Raw genomic sequence first — 15,630 nt, 5'->3', positions numbered from 1 at the left:
TTGTTTGTGTTTTCAGGAGTTTTTCCACTTTTATCAGGAGAGAAACACGAAACAGATCTCTCTGGAGCAGAATTCGATCAGCCTGATGAACAGAGGTACAAAAAATATTTTTTAAAAACCTTTTGCTTATCACCTCAAACCGGCTTAAGGTCTTCATGAAAAGTTTATGCTTTAATACATATACAGTGGGGCAAAAAAGTATTTAGTCAGCCACCGATTGTGCAAGTTCCCCCACTTAAAATGATGACAGAGGTCAGTAATTTGCACCAGAGGTACACTTCAACTGTGAGAGACAGAATGTGAAAAAAAAATCCATGAATCCACATGGTAGGATTTGTAAAGAATTTATTGGTAAATCAGGGTGGAAAATAAGTATTTGGTCACCTCAAACAAGGAAAATCTCTGGCTCTCACAGACCTGTAACGTCTTCTGTAAGAAGCTTTTCTGTCCCCCACTCGTTACCTGTATGAATGGCACCTGTTTGAACTCATCATCTGTATAAAAGACACCTGTCCACAGCCTCAAACAGTCAGACTCCAAACTCTGCCATGGCCAAGACCAAAGAGCTTTCGAAGGACACCAGGAAAAGTATTGTAGACCTGCACCAGACTGGGAAGAGTGAATCTACAATAGGCAAGCAGCTTGGTGTGAAAAAATCAACTGTGGGAGCAATCATCAGAAAATGGAAGACATACAAGACCACTGATAATCTCCCTCGATCTGGGGCTCCATGCAAGATCTCATCCCGTGGGGTCAAAATGATCATGAGAACGGTGAGCAAAGATCCCAGAACCACACGGGGGGACCTGGTGAATGACCTGCAGAGAGCTGGGACCAAAGTAACAAAGGTCACCATCAGTAACACACTACAACGGCAGGGAATCAAATCCCGCAGTGCCAGACGTGTCCCGCTGCTGAAGCCAGTGCATGTCCAGGCCCGTCTGAAGTTTGCCAGAGAGCACATGGATGATACAGCAGAGGATTGGGAGAATGTCATGTGGTCAGATGAAACCAAAGTAGAACTTTTTGGTATAAACTCAACTCGTCGTGTTTGGAGGAAGAAGAATACTGAGTTGCATCCCAAGAACACCATACCTACTGTGAAGCATGGGGGTGGAAACATCATGCTATGGGGCTGTTTTTCTGCCAAGGGGACAGGACGACTGATCCGTGTTAAGGACAGAATGAATGGGGCCATGTATCGTGAGATTTTGAGCCAAAACCTCCTTCCATCAGTGAGAACTTTGAAGATGAAACGAGGCTGGGTCTTCCAACATGACAATGATCCAAAACACACCGCCCGGGCAACAAAGGAGTGGCTCCGTAAGAAGCATTTGAAAGTCCTGGAGTGGCCTAGCCAGTCTCCAGACCTCAACCCCATAGAAAATCTGTGGCGGGAGTTGAAAGTCCGTGTTGCTCGGCGACAGCCCCAAAACATCACTGCTCTCGAGAAGATCTGCATGGAGGAATGGGCCAAAATACCAGCTACTGTGTGTGCAAACCTGGTAAAGACCTATAGTAAACGTTTGACCTCTGTTATTGCCAACAAAGGTTATGTTACAAAGTATTGAGTTGTATTTTTGTTATTGACCAAATACTTATTTTCCACCCTGATTTACGAATAAATTCTTTACAAATCCTACCATGTGGATTCATGGATTTTTTTTTCACATTCTGTCTCTCACAGTTGAAGTGTACCTCTGGTGCAAATTACTGACCTCTGTCATCATTTTAGGTGGGGGAACTTGCACAATCGGTGGCTGACTAAATACTTTTTTGCCCCACTGTATCTCTCCTTGCTACTTTTTATATTTTCCACACAGGTTATTTACTTGAAACTGAACATTGTTCATTCAGCTGCTAGTTCCAGTCATTATACAAATGTACTGTTTATAAGGTTAGGAAAATCTGCAGTCAGCTGAGACTGAAGAAGTCACCTGGATGAGTGACGAAATGTTACTCTCACTATGTCCAGATGAACAGATTTAACTTTTTGGGATAAACTGAAATAAGAACATTCATGCTTCCATCCATCCATTATCTCCCACTTTTCCATGACTCGGTTCTGGGGACAGCAGTCTAAGCAGAAAAGCCTCGACCTCCCTCTCCCAGCCACCTCCTCCAGCTTGGAACACCAAGAGGTTCCTAGACCAGCTGAGAGATATAATCTCTCCAGGGTGTCCTGGGTCTGCCAACGGCCCTCCACCTGGTGAGACAGTCCAATCGTACAATCTGTCCAGTCCTCCATATCTATCTGTCAATCTCCTATTCCCCTTTCATCTCGCTCATGAACAAAACTCAAAGATACTTACTCCTACATTGAGGGCAGCAACTTCTTTCTGACCTGGACTAGGCACCATGGCCTCACACTTGGAGGTGCTGATTTTCATTCCCGTTGCTTCACATTCAGCTGTGAACTGCTTCAGTGCGAGCTAGAGGCCACCACCTGATGAAGCAAACAGAACCACGTTATCTGCAAAAAGCAGAGGTGAGTTTCTGAAATCACCAAAGTTGAAGCCTTCTGCTGCTTTACTACGCCGAGAAATTCTGTCCATAAAAATGAACTGAATTGGTGACAAAGGCCAGCTCTGGCAGAGTCCAACACACACTGGGAAGGAGTCCAACTTATTGCCTGCCAAGCTCTTCCAACGGTTGTATAAGTACTGAATAGCTCTTAACAACAGGCTACACACCCCGTACTCCCCAAGCACCTCCCAAACACTCTGATGCATGCATGTCTTATGTCCAAAAAACATACGAAGTGGTCAGACAAACTCCCATGCACCCTCAAATATCCCCAAGAGCATGAGGAGTTGGTCCAGAATCACTTCTGGCAAACTGGAAAAAATCAAGTCTTTTTCCATGGTTTTTGCTTAAGCCACTGCCTGATCTGCATTCTGCTTGGTCTGCTGGTACCAGTCGAGTGCCACAGGCTAACCAGGCCAACCCGATAGGGCTCCTTCTTCAGGCTAATGACACCAACCACCTTGCAGCCACAGCTCAGTTCAGCAGCCTCAGCAATGGAGGACACAGATAGACTGAACACAGCCCATTCAGACCTCATGTCCCCAGTCTCCCTCAGAATGCTGTCAAAGCTCTGCAGCAGGTGGGAGTTGAAGATTTAGCAGACCAGAGCTTCTGCTAGGTATTCCCAGTGCACCATCACTATACGTTTAGGTGTGCAGGGTTTGTCTAGCGTTATCCCCCATCCACCTGATCCAACTCACCACCAGGTGTTGATCAGTTGACAGCTCATTGCATTGAGGTTAGACCGATTATATCTAGCTGGTATCTCTCAATCTCACACACTAGCTCAGGTTCCTTCCCCACCAGAGAGGTGATGTTCCATGTCCCAATTGCCAGGCTCGGTAGCCATGGATCACCAGGGTCTCTGCCATGGCCACCACCAGGCACACAATTCATCAGACCGCTACAGCACCTCCTGCAGGTGGCCCCATGTCCCTTCCCCAGGTGTGCCTGGCCGTGCTACATGGGCTATCCCAGCCACCAAGTGCTTTCCCTTCGGCACCTTCCTCAGGCCTGGCTCCAGGCGTGGCCCCTCTAGCTCTATCCCGGGCAGGAAGAACTGTTCCCTTGATCATGTACACATAAGAGTCTTTTGAATCACTCTTTGTCTGGTCACTCACCCAGGACCGATTTGCTATGGGTGACCCTACCAAGGAGCAAAAGCCCCCCAACAACATAGCCCCTGGGATCTCTGGGACACACAAACTCCTCCACCACTATAAGACAGCGCTTCACAGAGGGGTAAAACAAATTGAAACATACAAAACATAATAAATCTGCATGTCACTCTTCTTTCACACAAAACTATTCCTGTGAGCACCCGCTTTCTCCAGTCAAAGAAATAGTAAGGTCTGGAGCATGGAACTCCAGTCAGTCTGAGCTGCTGGAGCTTTCCAGCAGGGCTTCATTCACTGTTTTCTGGAAAAAGCTGCAGATAGAAAACCTCCATCATACTAAAAACATAAAAGAGTCTGTGAAATGCTTTCACTGGCTCTGAACATAACCCACTACTCTGTTACCGTGGTTACTCATCAGGTGAAAAGAGAACCACACAGAAAAATCTCACTTTGAGATTGACGCAGATTGCTAAATCATTAATCTGGCATCACAGTTACAGCGCTCTGTTGTCATGTGTTTTATTTATCCTATCATTTACGTTGTTTTGTTGTTTATTCTGTTGTTTATGTAAAGATGCAGTAGCTGATCAGACAAAGCCTCAGGACGTCTCCATGCTGAAAATCTTTAAGAAGGTCAGCTACACATTACTTAACTGATCAAGAAACAATCTATAATCAATATTAACTGTAGTTTGTTCTTTAAAGGGAATGTCTGACCTCTGACCTTTGGCCCTCAGATCTGGATCTTGGCCCTGTCAGTCTGTTTTACCTTCACTGTAACCATTGGCACATTTCCCGCCGTCACTGCCGACACCAAATCCACACTCAGTGACGGAGGTTCCTGGGGTCGGTCAATACCTCGTTTTCTGTTGAAATGACGGCTAATGTTAACCTTTCTTCTTCTGTGGTGTTTTGTTCCATGTTTATCTGCGTGAATTTGCCCCCCGTTTTCTTTTCCTTGTTCTACTGATACACGCAAACATTCAAATAATTGTTTGATTTACAGACCAGTACTTCATTCCTGTCAGCTGCTTCCTGCTCTTTAACCTGTGTGACTGGGGTGGGCGGAGCTTAACAGCCATCTTGATGTGGGTGAGTTTGAGTTCTGTCATCAAGCAATTCAGCTATAAACAGCAAACCTCCAATAGGTCCTCCGGCTTCACATTGACAGTCTTCTCCCTCCCATGATTTCATCTGGGTGACCGTGGTTCAGCGGGTTGGGAACCTCATCTTATAACTGGAGGGTTGCCGGTTTGATCCCCAGCTCTGTCTGTCCTGGTCATTGTTTCCTTGGGCAAAACACTTCACCCTACTGCCTACTATTGTTGGCCAGAGGGTCCGATGGCAGCCTCGCTTCTGTCAGTCTGCCCCAGGGCAGCTGTGGCTACACCCCTAGCCTGGTTTCAATCATATCTCCTTGACCGCTCCCAGTTTATTCAACTGAAATCATTCTGCTCTCGTCTTTTCCCGGTCCCTTCTGGTGTACCCCAAGGTTCAGTCTTAGGCCCTCTTCTCTTCAAAATATACATCCTCCCTCTAGGTACCATTTTCTGCAAATTTGATCTTCACTTTCACTGTTTTGCTGATGACACCCAGTTATATCTCTCCTGCAGACCTGATTCCTCCCTCCCACCTTCTTCCCTTACAGCAGACCTTCCCAAAGTGTGGGGCCCGCCCCCTAGGGGAGGCGCAGAGCCATTGCAGGGGGGGCGCGGTATGAAAAGGGGGGGGGAAAGAAAACACTTGGACACTGCTAGCATGGGGCGCCCACACAAACGCAAAGCAGGAGATGAAGCATCGCTGAATATGTTTCCAAACCAACTTCATTCTAAGCCAAAGACTAGAAAATATGGTGAAGCAAATCTTCCCTATGGCTTCACCTGCACAAGTGCCGAGGTAGGTCTCCCTGCAGGATTGGTTTTCCCTGTGTCTGGAGCAGCGCTGGGCTGTTTAAATTACGGACAAACAGGATCCCACATTCTTGAGTTTTAGTTCACAAACACTTCTTATAATGACTAACTACTCCTGACATTTTGGAGATGTTAGCTCTTTATACAGTAAAGTTACAGCAGGATACAAATAAATGAATATTATTACACAGGAAATAAAAAACAACTACACGTAAAATAATCACATCGTGACGCCTCTGCCTTTTTAAATGGAGGGACAGTAACTGCGTGTGTATGTAAGCCTGTAAAAACTGACTCTGACTCACTCACTGTCGATAACTCCACAGTTTTCCCTTCTCCTCAGGTTAAGAGCCTTGGTGTCATCCTAGACAGTTCACTTTCCTATAAATCTCACATCAATAATCTCACCCGTTCTGCCTACTTCCATCTACGTAACATTAACAGATTGCTTCCTTCTCTTTCCACCCAGTCTACGTCCATAAAGGGTCTCATAAAGTGCTATATAAATGCAATCTATTATCTGGTTCTTTATTTGTAGACCTCGAAAATTATACAGACCGTTATACTGGTATTAAGATGCAAGACAAATTTTATTGTAAATTTAGTTTTAATATTTATATTGTTAAATGATCAAAAGGCTATTAGTGCAGCAAAAACGAAATATTTCTCTAAGATCGTGTCTGATAACAGTCACAGACTTCGTATTAATCACTAACTTAGTTCTTAATCCCCCTACTGCTGCTCCCCACATAGCATCAAAAGCAACATGTGAAAACTTATTGAAATTCTTTATTAACGGGATCACAGATATCAGGTCTCATATTATCCTTCCGACCCATCTGTTTATATGCCAACTTGGTTGCTTGTGACCACTTTGAGCCTGTTGTCAGTGGTTGCAGTGTGGGTGAGGAAAGGAGGACCCAAACGCTGGACTCACAGGTGAAGGCTGGTGTTTATTGCTGACCGAAATGAACGAACAGAACTGAAGCAGGAAATGGCTCGCTGGCTGGCTGAAGGAACTACCAGCGACAACATCAATGACACGACGGTGAACGAGTGGAAACAGAAGACTTCCCCACCCGAGGAACTGAAACAGGTGCAGAGAAAAGCCATCGTTCCCTCGAAGCTGGACAGGAAACTGCAGGATCTAGGACTGAGCAGCTCCCTCTGCAACTGGATCCTTAGCTTCCTGTCTGACAGACGCCAAGTGGTCAGACTGGGCAGCATCACCTCATCCCCCATCACACTGAACACTGGTGCTCCACAGGGGTGTGTACTGAGCCCTCTCCTCTACACCTACAACTGCACAGCCACTAACAACTCCAACATCATTGTGAAGTTTGCGGACGACACTACAGTGGTGGGTCTTATCACCAACGGTGATGAGACGGCTTACAGGGAGGAGGTCAGCGCCCTGACCCACTGGTGTCAAGACAACCATCTCACCCTCAACGTCGCAAAGACAAAGGAGTTGATAGTGGACTTCTGGAGGTGCAGAGAAGTACACACCCCCATCACCATCAACGGCGCTGCTGTGGAGAGAGTGAGCAGCTTCCACTTCCTTGGTGTACATCTGGCTGAGGATCTTACGTGGTCAGTACACACAAACAAAACAGTGAAGAAGGCGCAGCAGCGCCTCTTCTTTCTCAGGAGACTGAAAAGATTCGGCATGAGCCCCCGCATCCTCAGGACCTTCTATCACTGTGCCATTGAGAGCATCCTCACTGGATGCATCACCACCTGGTATGGCAACAGCACCGCCTACAACCGCAAAGCTCTCCAGCGAGTAGTGCGGTGCTCTGAACGGATAATTGGAGGTGAGCTTCCCTCCCTCCAAGACATCTACAGGAAGCGCTGCCTGAGGAAAGCGGGGAGGATCATCAAGGACTCCAGTCACCCCAGCCATAAACTGTTCAGACTACTTCCATCAGGAAGGAGGTTCTGCAGCATCCGGTCCCGTACCAGCAGACTGAGAGACAGCTTCTTCCATCAGGCCATCAGACTGCTGAACACGTCATAGACACCTCAGCTTCACTACTGGAACTTCAACATTATGCACTCCATACTGTACAGTAATGCCACTGTTTTGCACATGTCTCAACTCTGTATATTTTTTATATATTTATTTTATTTTTACTCTATTTAATTTGTAAAATATGTGTATATACACACACCCACATGTAGAAAAACATATTTAGTATACACATCCAGTAATGCATATACTATTATATATTGTACATATATTTATTAGTCTCAGATTTAGCCATTCTAATATTTTTCTTGTTTTACATTATTGTATTTTTGCACAACTCTGTTGCTTGTGAAGCTTGCACACAAGAATTTCACTCACATGTGCTGTACCAGTGTACCTGCACATGTGATGTGACAATAAAAGTGATTTGATTTGATTTGATTTGATTTAAAATAGTTTAGTAATTTAGGGTAAATTTGTAGTTTATCATTAACAGGAACACAGTGGAAAGAAACTATATCATTCGGATTGTCAACATTGGAAGGAATTACTTCCTCTTCTGCCTTTCATAGTCATGTGCAAAATACAGCTGTATAACTGTGTCCAGCCCCTGGCGTGCGCACTCACAACAATGGCTGAGTGTAATTGGAGTTATGTACAGATGTATTTTACCTCCACAAACAGCCGAGATGTGGTTTGCAATACATGTGGAAAGACAGTGAGGTGTTGTGGCAACACCACTAACCTCGTGAAACACCTCACAGTAAATCAGATCACAGAATATGACGAGCTTATGTTGAGGCGAACTGAAGAGGAGGACAGGGACAGGTGCTGCTAGGGCGAGACAGACGTCTCTCACTGAATCCTTTAGTGCTGCAGGCAGGCAACATGTTCAAATAGGCACAACTTCAGATTCTTTATTTCTATATGATGAATTCTGCATTATTAAGTGATAAGAACAAGTAATATGATGTCCTGTAATCATGATGACGCTATATTTTGAGATACAATAAATAAAGTAAGTTTTTGTACAAAGTATCGGTATCGGATCAGTATCGTCGATACCACCCTGAATACTTGGAATCGGATCAGAAAGGAAATCAGTGGTATCGCACATCACTAGGACCCAAACGCTGGACTCACTGGTAGGTGAAGGCTGGTGTTTATTGCTGACCGAAATGAACGAACAGAACTGAAGCAGGAAATGGCTGGCTGGCTGGCTGAAGGAACTGAACATACAACAACCTAACAGCGACAACATCAATGACACGACGGTGAACGAGTGGAAACAGAAGACTTAAATACACAGACTGATGAGGATGCTAATGAGAGACCGGTGGGTACACAGCTGAACATAATCTGGCTAACGACACATGAGACGAGCTGACAGGAAAAACAGGAAGTGAGAACAACATGTGGCAAAATAAACTGAACATGACAAAACTGAGAACACTGGGTCAATGACGCAGGAAACCTGACACCTGTGTCCTTTTCATTACTGAGTGAAGCAGTCAACCACCTGAAACCCACAGATGTACTCTGGATATTGTTCCATCTCGTTTACTGAAAGATGTTTTTGACATCTGTGGGTATGTGTTTGCTGTCAATAGCAGTCTTCAGTCTGGGTGTGTCCCTGCTGACTTCAAACATGCTGTGGTGGAACCTATGCTTAGGGTTAGGGTTTTAAATGACCTTTTAACTTTTACTGACTTGGGAGATTCTGCCATTTTAATACCAGTAATAATAGTACACAATGTACACAGTGGGTCATGGACGCTGCAACCTCATCCCGCCTCAGAGCCGCTGTCTCCATCGGGTGGGAAGTAAGTATGGGAGGAGGCGTTGGATCGGGGGGAAGGGAGGGAGGGTGGTGAGTGCGTATCAGTATCAGTGTGCATGTGTGCATGTCGGGATGTGTGTCCTGAGTTCAGCCTGAGAAAGTGTCCTTTCGCCTGTTAGGCAAAGATCAACAGTGCGCAGCCTACGCAGGTGACCTTGAGGAATAGGGCAGAGAGTCTGTTCATTCTCGTGTCTCTTGGAAGAATATTGTTGTTCCTCTTGGCGTCAACCTTCAAGCAGTTGGTGCCGTCGGGGGTGGGGGTATAGCCGCATGAGAGATGTTAGTATGTGGTCTAGGGAGAACAAACTGCATCGATTTTTCAGTCATTCTAATGTCCATCACTGGTCTCCAGGTGTATCTCTCTTTTAAGAGCCATGAGCTCCTCTAAACGAATGTTTCCCAGATGAAATCTGGGAAACATTCGTTTAGAGAACAAGAGCAAGAATGAGATGCTCTCTCAGATTTAAAGTCAGACGAGACGAGACAAGGACATAGAAGCATAGAAGGGAAGCTAAGGGAGGGAGAGGGTGGAAGACGCATCCAACTCCTCCGAGAGCCAAGAGGAGGAGTAACAGAATAGTTTGAGCCTAAACATGTCATGGTCCTGGGTCATTTTGGCCCAGCGTTTTGTGTTTCCTTGAAGTTCATTTTTGTGCTTTGTGTTTATTCTGATTTTGTATTGGTTTAGGGTTGAACCTGTAGTTTGGTGTGTGTATTCAGCCCTACCTGTGTCTGTCCTTGGTGCTCTGTTCATGTCCCCGTGTTGTGTTGTAAATCAGTCTGTGTGTTCCTGCTTTACTTTGAAGGCTCATGTTCTGGATTTCCTATTCTATTTTGAAGGTCTGTGTCTGTTGTCATTGTGTTCAGCTTGTGTCCTCCGGTCCTCATGTGTATTAGGTTCAGCTGTTCTTCCCTCCTGTGTGTGATTACCTGATTACCTTGTGTGTGTATATTTAGTGGGTGTCGGTCTGTGTTCATTGTCGGCTCGTCTGCGTTCTATGGTGTTCCTGTCTCTGCGTCTCTCTGCCCGCACCCCTTTTGTATGGTCTCAGGTTTGTCATTTAGTTCTCCCAGTTTAGGTTTCTTCAGTTGTTTTGTCATGCCTCACTGCTTGTTTCTGCCATTGTCACTTTGTAAATAAACATCACTCGTATCATCAGTCACTGCTGCATTTTGGGTCCTCCCTTTCCTCCACACCACACGGCTCACTCCGCCAGCCGTGACAAAACAGTTAAAAGTCAAAGCTTTAACAGAATCAGTAAAATAGCTATTAAATCTTGTTTCCACTATACTTGATTCTTTAATCAGATTTGCTCACATATATAACATGTGATGATCAGTTACATTGGAATTCCTTATTAAGATCTTTAAATGATGCTACATTTCTTTAGTGTTTCCTTTGCTAATAACATCAGTTACCACATTATTTCTCAGTGTAATAAACAAACACCTGTCATGTTGTGCTTGTTACATGTTTCCCTGACCTCAGAACAGTCTCTGCCCATAATTACATAGTTGGTCCTTTGTTAACCCGTTGAAACTCAAAGTCATGTGTTACCATTTTCAAGTCTTCCCTTTTTACTTTATGATTCCAGTCTATATTCAAATAATGTCATTATTGGTACCAGTCTTTAATGAGAGTATTCAGTTTATCATAAAGCACTTTGTTGTAGATGGTGCTCTATATATTCCAGTTAAACTGAAAGACATGTGAGCTGATAGTATTCTTTTTTTTTCCAGCCAGGAAAAGACAGTGTGATACTTCCTGCATCCATCGGGTGTCGCCTGGTCTTCATCCCTCTCTTCATGCTGTGCAATGTTCACCCTCGTGCCCACCTGCCAGTCGTTTTCTATCACGACTGCTTCTTTATCCTCTTCATGATCCTCTTTGCCTTCAGTAACGGGTACCTGGCAAGCCTCTGCATGTGTTATGGTCCAAGGTAAGAAACCTGCACACAGCAAACACCCCATCATGTTAATGTTAGCCTTGATTTTCTCTGTGGAGCTCATTTTAAGTATTAAGTATATTACAGTTGAGTCCAACACAGCTTCCTGTGCACCCACTAGCAGCAAGAGTGGTCCAGTGCTTTATGACCATAATATCCTATTAGAGCAATTAGAGCACGCTGTAGGTATTACAGGTACTGTGCTGCAGTGGTTTGTATCATATCTATCTAATAGACTCCAGTTTGTGCATGTAAATGGAGAGTCCTCTTCACACACTGAGGTTAATTATGGAGTTCCACAGGGTTCAGTGCTAGGACCAATTCTGTTTACATTATCCTCCTAAGACCCGAACTCATTAATGGCATGCATTCTTAATTTCTCTTTGCTATTTGGGCTGATTGCAACCTGATGAATATAAAAACAAAGAATTATCTTTTTACCTGATGTAGTTTCTGAGCAGAGGATATCAGGCCCTTGTAGAGCAAAATCTAGTATTTTGATCTAGACAACTCAAAATGGGATTTCCAAATATGTAGACGCCAGGTCCTCGGTGGTTAAACATGCTTCCCTTAGGCAGTATGATCAGAAGACATAGCATAGCATACATTAACAGTTCATGCATTTATGGAGTGTTTATAACAAGGTGCAAATTACTGGATACGTTCAGAAACAGGAAGGTCAGACTACACCTACAACAGAGCCCGCACAGCTTTGAAGCAGATTTTTGGCCAGATGAAACAAAGATGGAGGGGCAACAGAATGATGAGAGAAGCATTAAAAGCTTTCCAGAGAACTGTTTTCATCTCAGCAGTCACTTATTATTCAGCACCTCCCAGAACAGCGTTGTTCTCTGTACTTCATACACGTATACATGTGTATATGTGCCTGCTGCAGAGTGTAAATGCTCCTTTGTCCTCTCTCAGAATTTATTATTGGAGCTTCTAAAACAATTTTATAAAGTTCACATGTTCACAGAGATTATCCGAATCTGAACACCGGCTGGTCTTGTAAGGTTCCTTTGCCATCCTTCATCCATTACAGACTATAAATGGTACATTTTACTCCCTGGCTATTCAAAAAAAGTTTTCCCCTCCACACTGTATCCTCGTAAAATGTCCCATAATCAACAACAGCTGATTTTAAAGTTAACTGCAGTACAGAGTGCCTGCCTGCACCTTTGTTTCTCTTCAAAACCAAAATCTGAACCAAAAAGGTTCCTTAATTAATCTTTTTACTGCTTATTGATATTTTTATAGTAAACTTAAGTTATATTTCAACATTTATAGTCTAACAAACTTCTTTTTTAAGTTATAATTAAAATAACATAAAATAATACTAAGTATATTTTTAGTAATGCAAGACTAAAATTTCACAGGCATTTAATATTTATTTCATATTTCAAGCAGCACGGTCTCTTTGGCACAGTCCCCGCCTCTTGCCCTGTGGTAGCTGGGATAAGCCCCGCCCCTAGATTTGTGGGAATCTTAAAAATAATATAGATTATTCATTTCTATTTGTATTTTTTTCTGTAATTTTACCAGTTAGGGTTATAAAAGATACACCATCTGGGAAATTACCTTCTGCCCATTTACCAATACAGATGTTGTATGCTCATAAAGAAAATACATTTCAGACTGTTTTTGTAATTTTATTGATATTTCAAACAACAAGAGTATTCTTGTATTTAAAAATTAAATTTAAATTACTTTTTTTCCCATTATTGAACAGACACTGAAATTAAAAACAGTGTTAAAATCAATCTTTAAATGTAAAATTATGTTAATTTTTCTAATTATTTTATGGTTTCTGAAAACGGGGCCTTTGTCTAAAACTAGCTGCGATGTAAAACATACAGACTTAAAAGTTGAAAAGCGTTGTGGGTCCACTCAGGATTAGGGAGGAGGTGCCGTGAGTAGTGACGTGGAGAATACAAGCAATAGAAATGATATTCCTCTGAAGGTGTCTGGGCTCAGCCTCAGAGATGGGGTGAGAGCTGCACCTCCATAAGGAGAGTCAGCTGAGGAGTCCCTATGGGAGGAGACGCCGAGGCAGACCTCAGACACGCTGAAGAGACAGTACCTCTCAGCTGGTTTGGAAACATCTCGGATTCAATTCAGTTTATCTATACAGCGCCAAATCACACAGTCACCTCAAGGTGCTTTACATTGTAAGGTAGACCCGACAATAAAAGATACAGAGAAAAACCCAACAATCATATGAGCCCCTATGAGCAGCACTTTGGCGACAGTGGGAAGGAAAAACTCCCTTTTAACAGGAAGAAACCTCCGGCAGAACCAGGCTCAGGGAGGGGCGGGGCCATCTCCTGTGATTGGTTGGGGTGAGAGAAGGAAGACAGGATAAAAGACATGCTGTGGATGCAGAGAGGTCGATTAACACATAGTGAGTGAAGAAGAAACACCCAGTGCATCATGGGAATCCCCGGCAGCCTACGTCTATTGCAGCATAACTAAGGGAGGATTCAGGGTCACCTGGTCCAGCCCTAACTATATGCTTTAGCAAAAAGGAAAGTTTGAAGCTTAAAAGTAGAGATAGTGTCTGTCTCCTGAATCCAAACTGGAAGCTGGTTCCACAGAAGAGGGGCCTGAAAACTGAAGGCTCTGCCTCCCATTTAAATACTCGAGGAACAACAAGTAGGCCTGCAGAGCGAGAGCGAAGTGCTCTAATAGGGTGATATGGTACTACAAGGTCATTAACTTTGGTGGCTGTGGCTCAGGAGGTAGAGCAGGTCACCTACTGAGGTTGGTGGTTTGATCCCTGGCTCCTCCAGTCTGCATGCCAAGTGTCCTTGGGCAAGATACTAACCCCAAGTTGCCTTCAGATGCATCCATCGGAGTGTGAATGTGTGTAAATGTCGTTAGAAAAGCACTCAGTTTAGAGTCAGTGCTTGTGAGAATGGGTGTGATTGAGTGAATGTGGTATGTTGTATACAGTGCTTTGAGTACTATGGGAGAGTAGAAAAGTGCTATATAAGAATCAGTCCATTTACCATTAAGATAAGATGGGGCCTGATTATTTAAGACCTTGTATGTGAGGAGCAGGATTTTGGATTCTGGATTTAACAGGAAGCCAATGAAGGAGAAATCTGCTCTCTTTCTAGTCCCTGTCAGGACTCTTGCTGCAGCATTTTCCTGTCTTGCACAGTATTCCAGTCTTGCTCCCCACTTTGTGACCTTTAACACATTTTATGACTGAAAAGTGGCCTCTTTAATATACTAGCCTACATAAAAAATAGAAACAGAAAATAGGCACTAAGAATATATATTTTACCTTAACAATTTTGGATTAACTGAAGGCTTTTCAGGGAGTTTTTAGGACTTCCTGATAATAATTAATTACAGTACTCCAATATATAATATAATATAATATAATATAATATAATATAATATAATATAATATAATATAATATAATATAATATAATATGTCAATATTCTGGTTTTTAACAGGAACGTTCTTCCTCATGAAGCAGAAACAGCTGGAGCCATCATGGCGTTCTTCCTCTCTCTGGGTTTGGCGTTAGGAGCTGCTCTCTCCTTTCTCATTAGAATACTGGTTTAACTGGAAATGTCGTCTTTCTCTTGGACTAACTGTGAAACTATCAGTGAACTCTTTTGTGCAGTTCTGGTCTGAGTGGCAGAAAAGCTTCAGTCAGACTGAAACTCCACAGCTCTTCAACTTTGTCTTAATTATTTTCTCTTTTGTCCTGATGGAGGTGCTGCAGGATTACTTTCAGTATTTATTTCTTAAACATGAATCTGTACAATGAATATTCTTTGTATGTATTCATTAGAGACATTAAAAAAAGTTTAACAGGTTAAAAGATCTTTGATATTCACATTGATCGTCTTCATAGAGTCCTCAGAGCGTCACCATCTGTGATTTCCAGATAAATTATTTGACTAAACTCCAGATTTAAGAGTTTTATTGAAAGAAATGTGGTGACTTGATTAGAATTAAAGTTTAAAGGGTTCACATCCTGACATACATTATGAGAAATGACTTGAGTTACACGTTTGGTAAGCAATGAAATGACATTGAAGTAATACTACTAATATTACAATAATAAAAGTTAAGCAGTATAAACTGCACAGTAATAATTTGACAGTATTAAATTGAAGCACTGAGTTAGTGAAGTTATTGATGAAGTCTGATCTTCATCTCTGTTCATCTCATGTTAATATTTGTCAAGAGATATTGTAATATCAATATTGTAATGAGAAAAAAACTGTGTATTTAACGTGGATCCAAATAAATTAAAACTGCAGTGTGTGACGTTTTTATCAAATCGTCTTCATGCA

General features: G+C 43.1%; 1 protein-coding gene across 5 annotated transcripts in view; it reads left to right on the top strand.

Moving 5' to 3' along the window:
• The window catches only part of LOC101471560 (equilibrative nucleoside transporter 1), a 35,771-nt gene extending 20,170 nt beyond the window's left edge, over positions 1 to 15,601 (top strand). For 2 of the 5 annotated variants that reach the window (XM_014411527.4, XM_014411526.4), the window contains exons 8-13: positions 17 to 95; positions 4,219 to 4,277; positions 4,382 to 4,490; positions 4,651 to 4,736; positions 11,107 to 11,306; positions 14,779 to 15,601. In XM_014411527.4, the coding sequence (XP_014267013.1) occupies positions 17 to 95; positions 4,219 to 4,277; positions 4,382 to 4,490; positions 4,651 to 4,736; positions 11,107 to 11,306; positions 14,779 to 14,890 (645 nt within the window). In that variant the 3' untranslated portion in view covers positions 14,891 to 15,601. Of the gene's footprint in view, positions 1 to 16; positions 96 to 4,218; positions 4,278 to 4,381; positions 4,491 to 4,650; positions 6,611 to 11,106; positions 11,307 to 14,778 lie in introns of those variants that run through there. The other 3 variants (XM_014411528.4, XM_076885352.1, XM_076885351.1) reach the window with 3 other exon arrangements.
• Positions 15,602 to 15,630: the final 29 nt, after the last annotated feature.

Source organism: Maylandia zebra, linkage group LG6, assembly GCF_041146795.1.
Source record: "Maylandia zebra isolate NMK-2024a linkage group LG6, Mzebra_GT3a, whole genome shotgun sequence".
NCBI lineage: Eukaryota > Metazoa > Chordata > Actinopteri > Cichliformes > Cichlidae > Maylandia > Maylandia zebra.
Note: the sequence above shows the minus strand (reverse complement) of the source record. Positions and strands in the feature narration are given on the sequence as shown.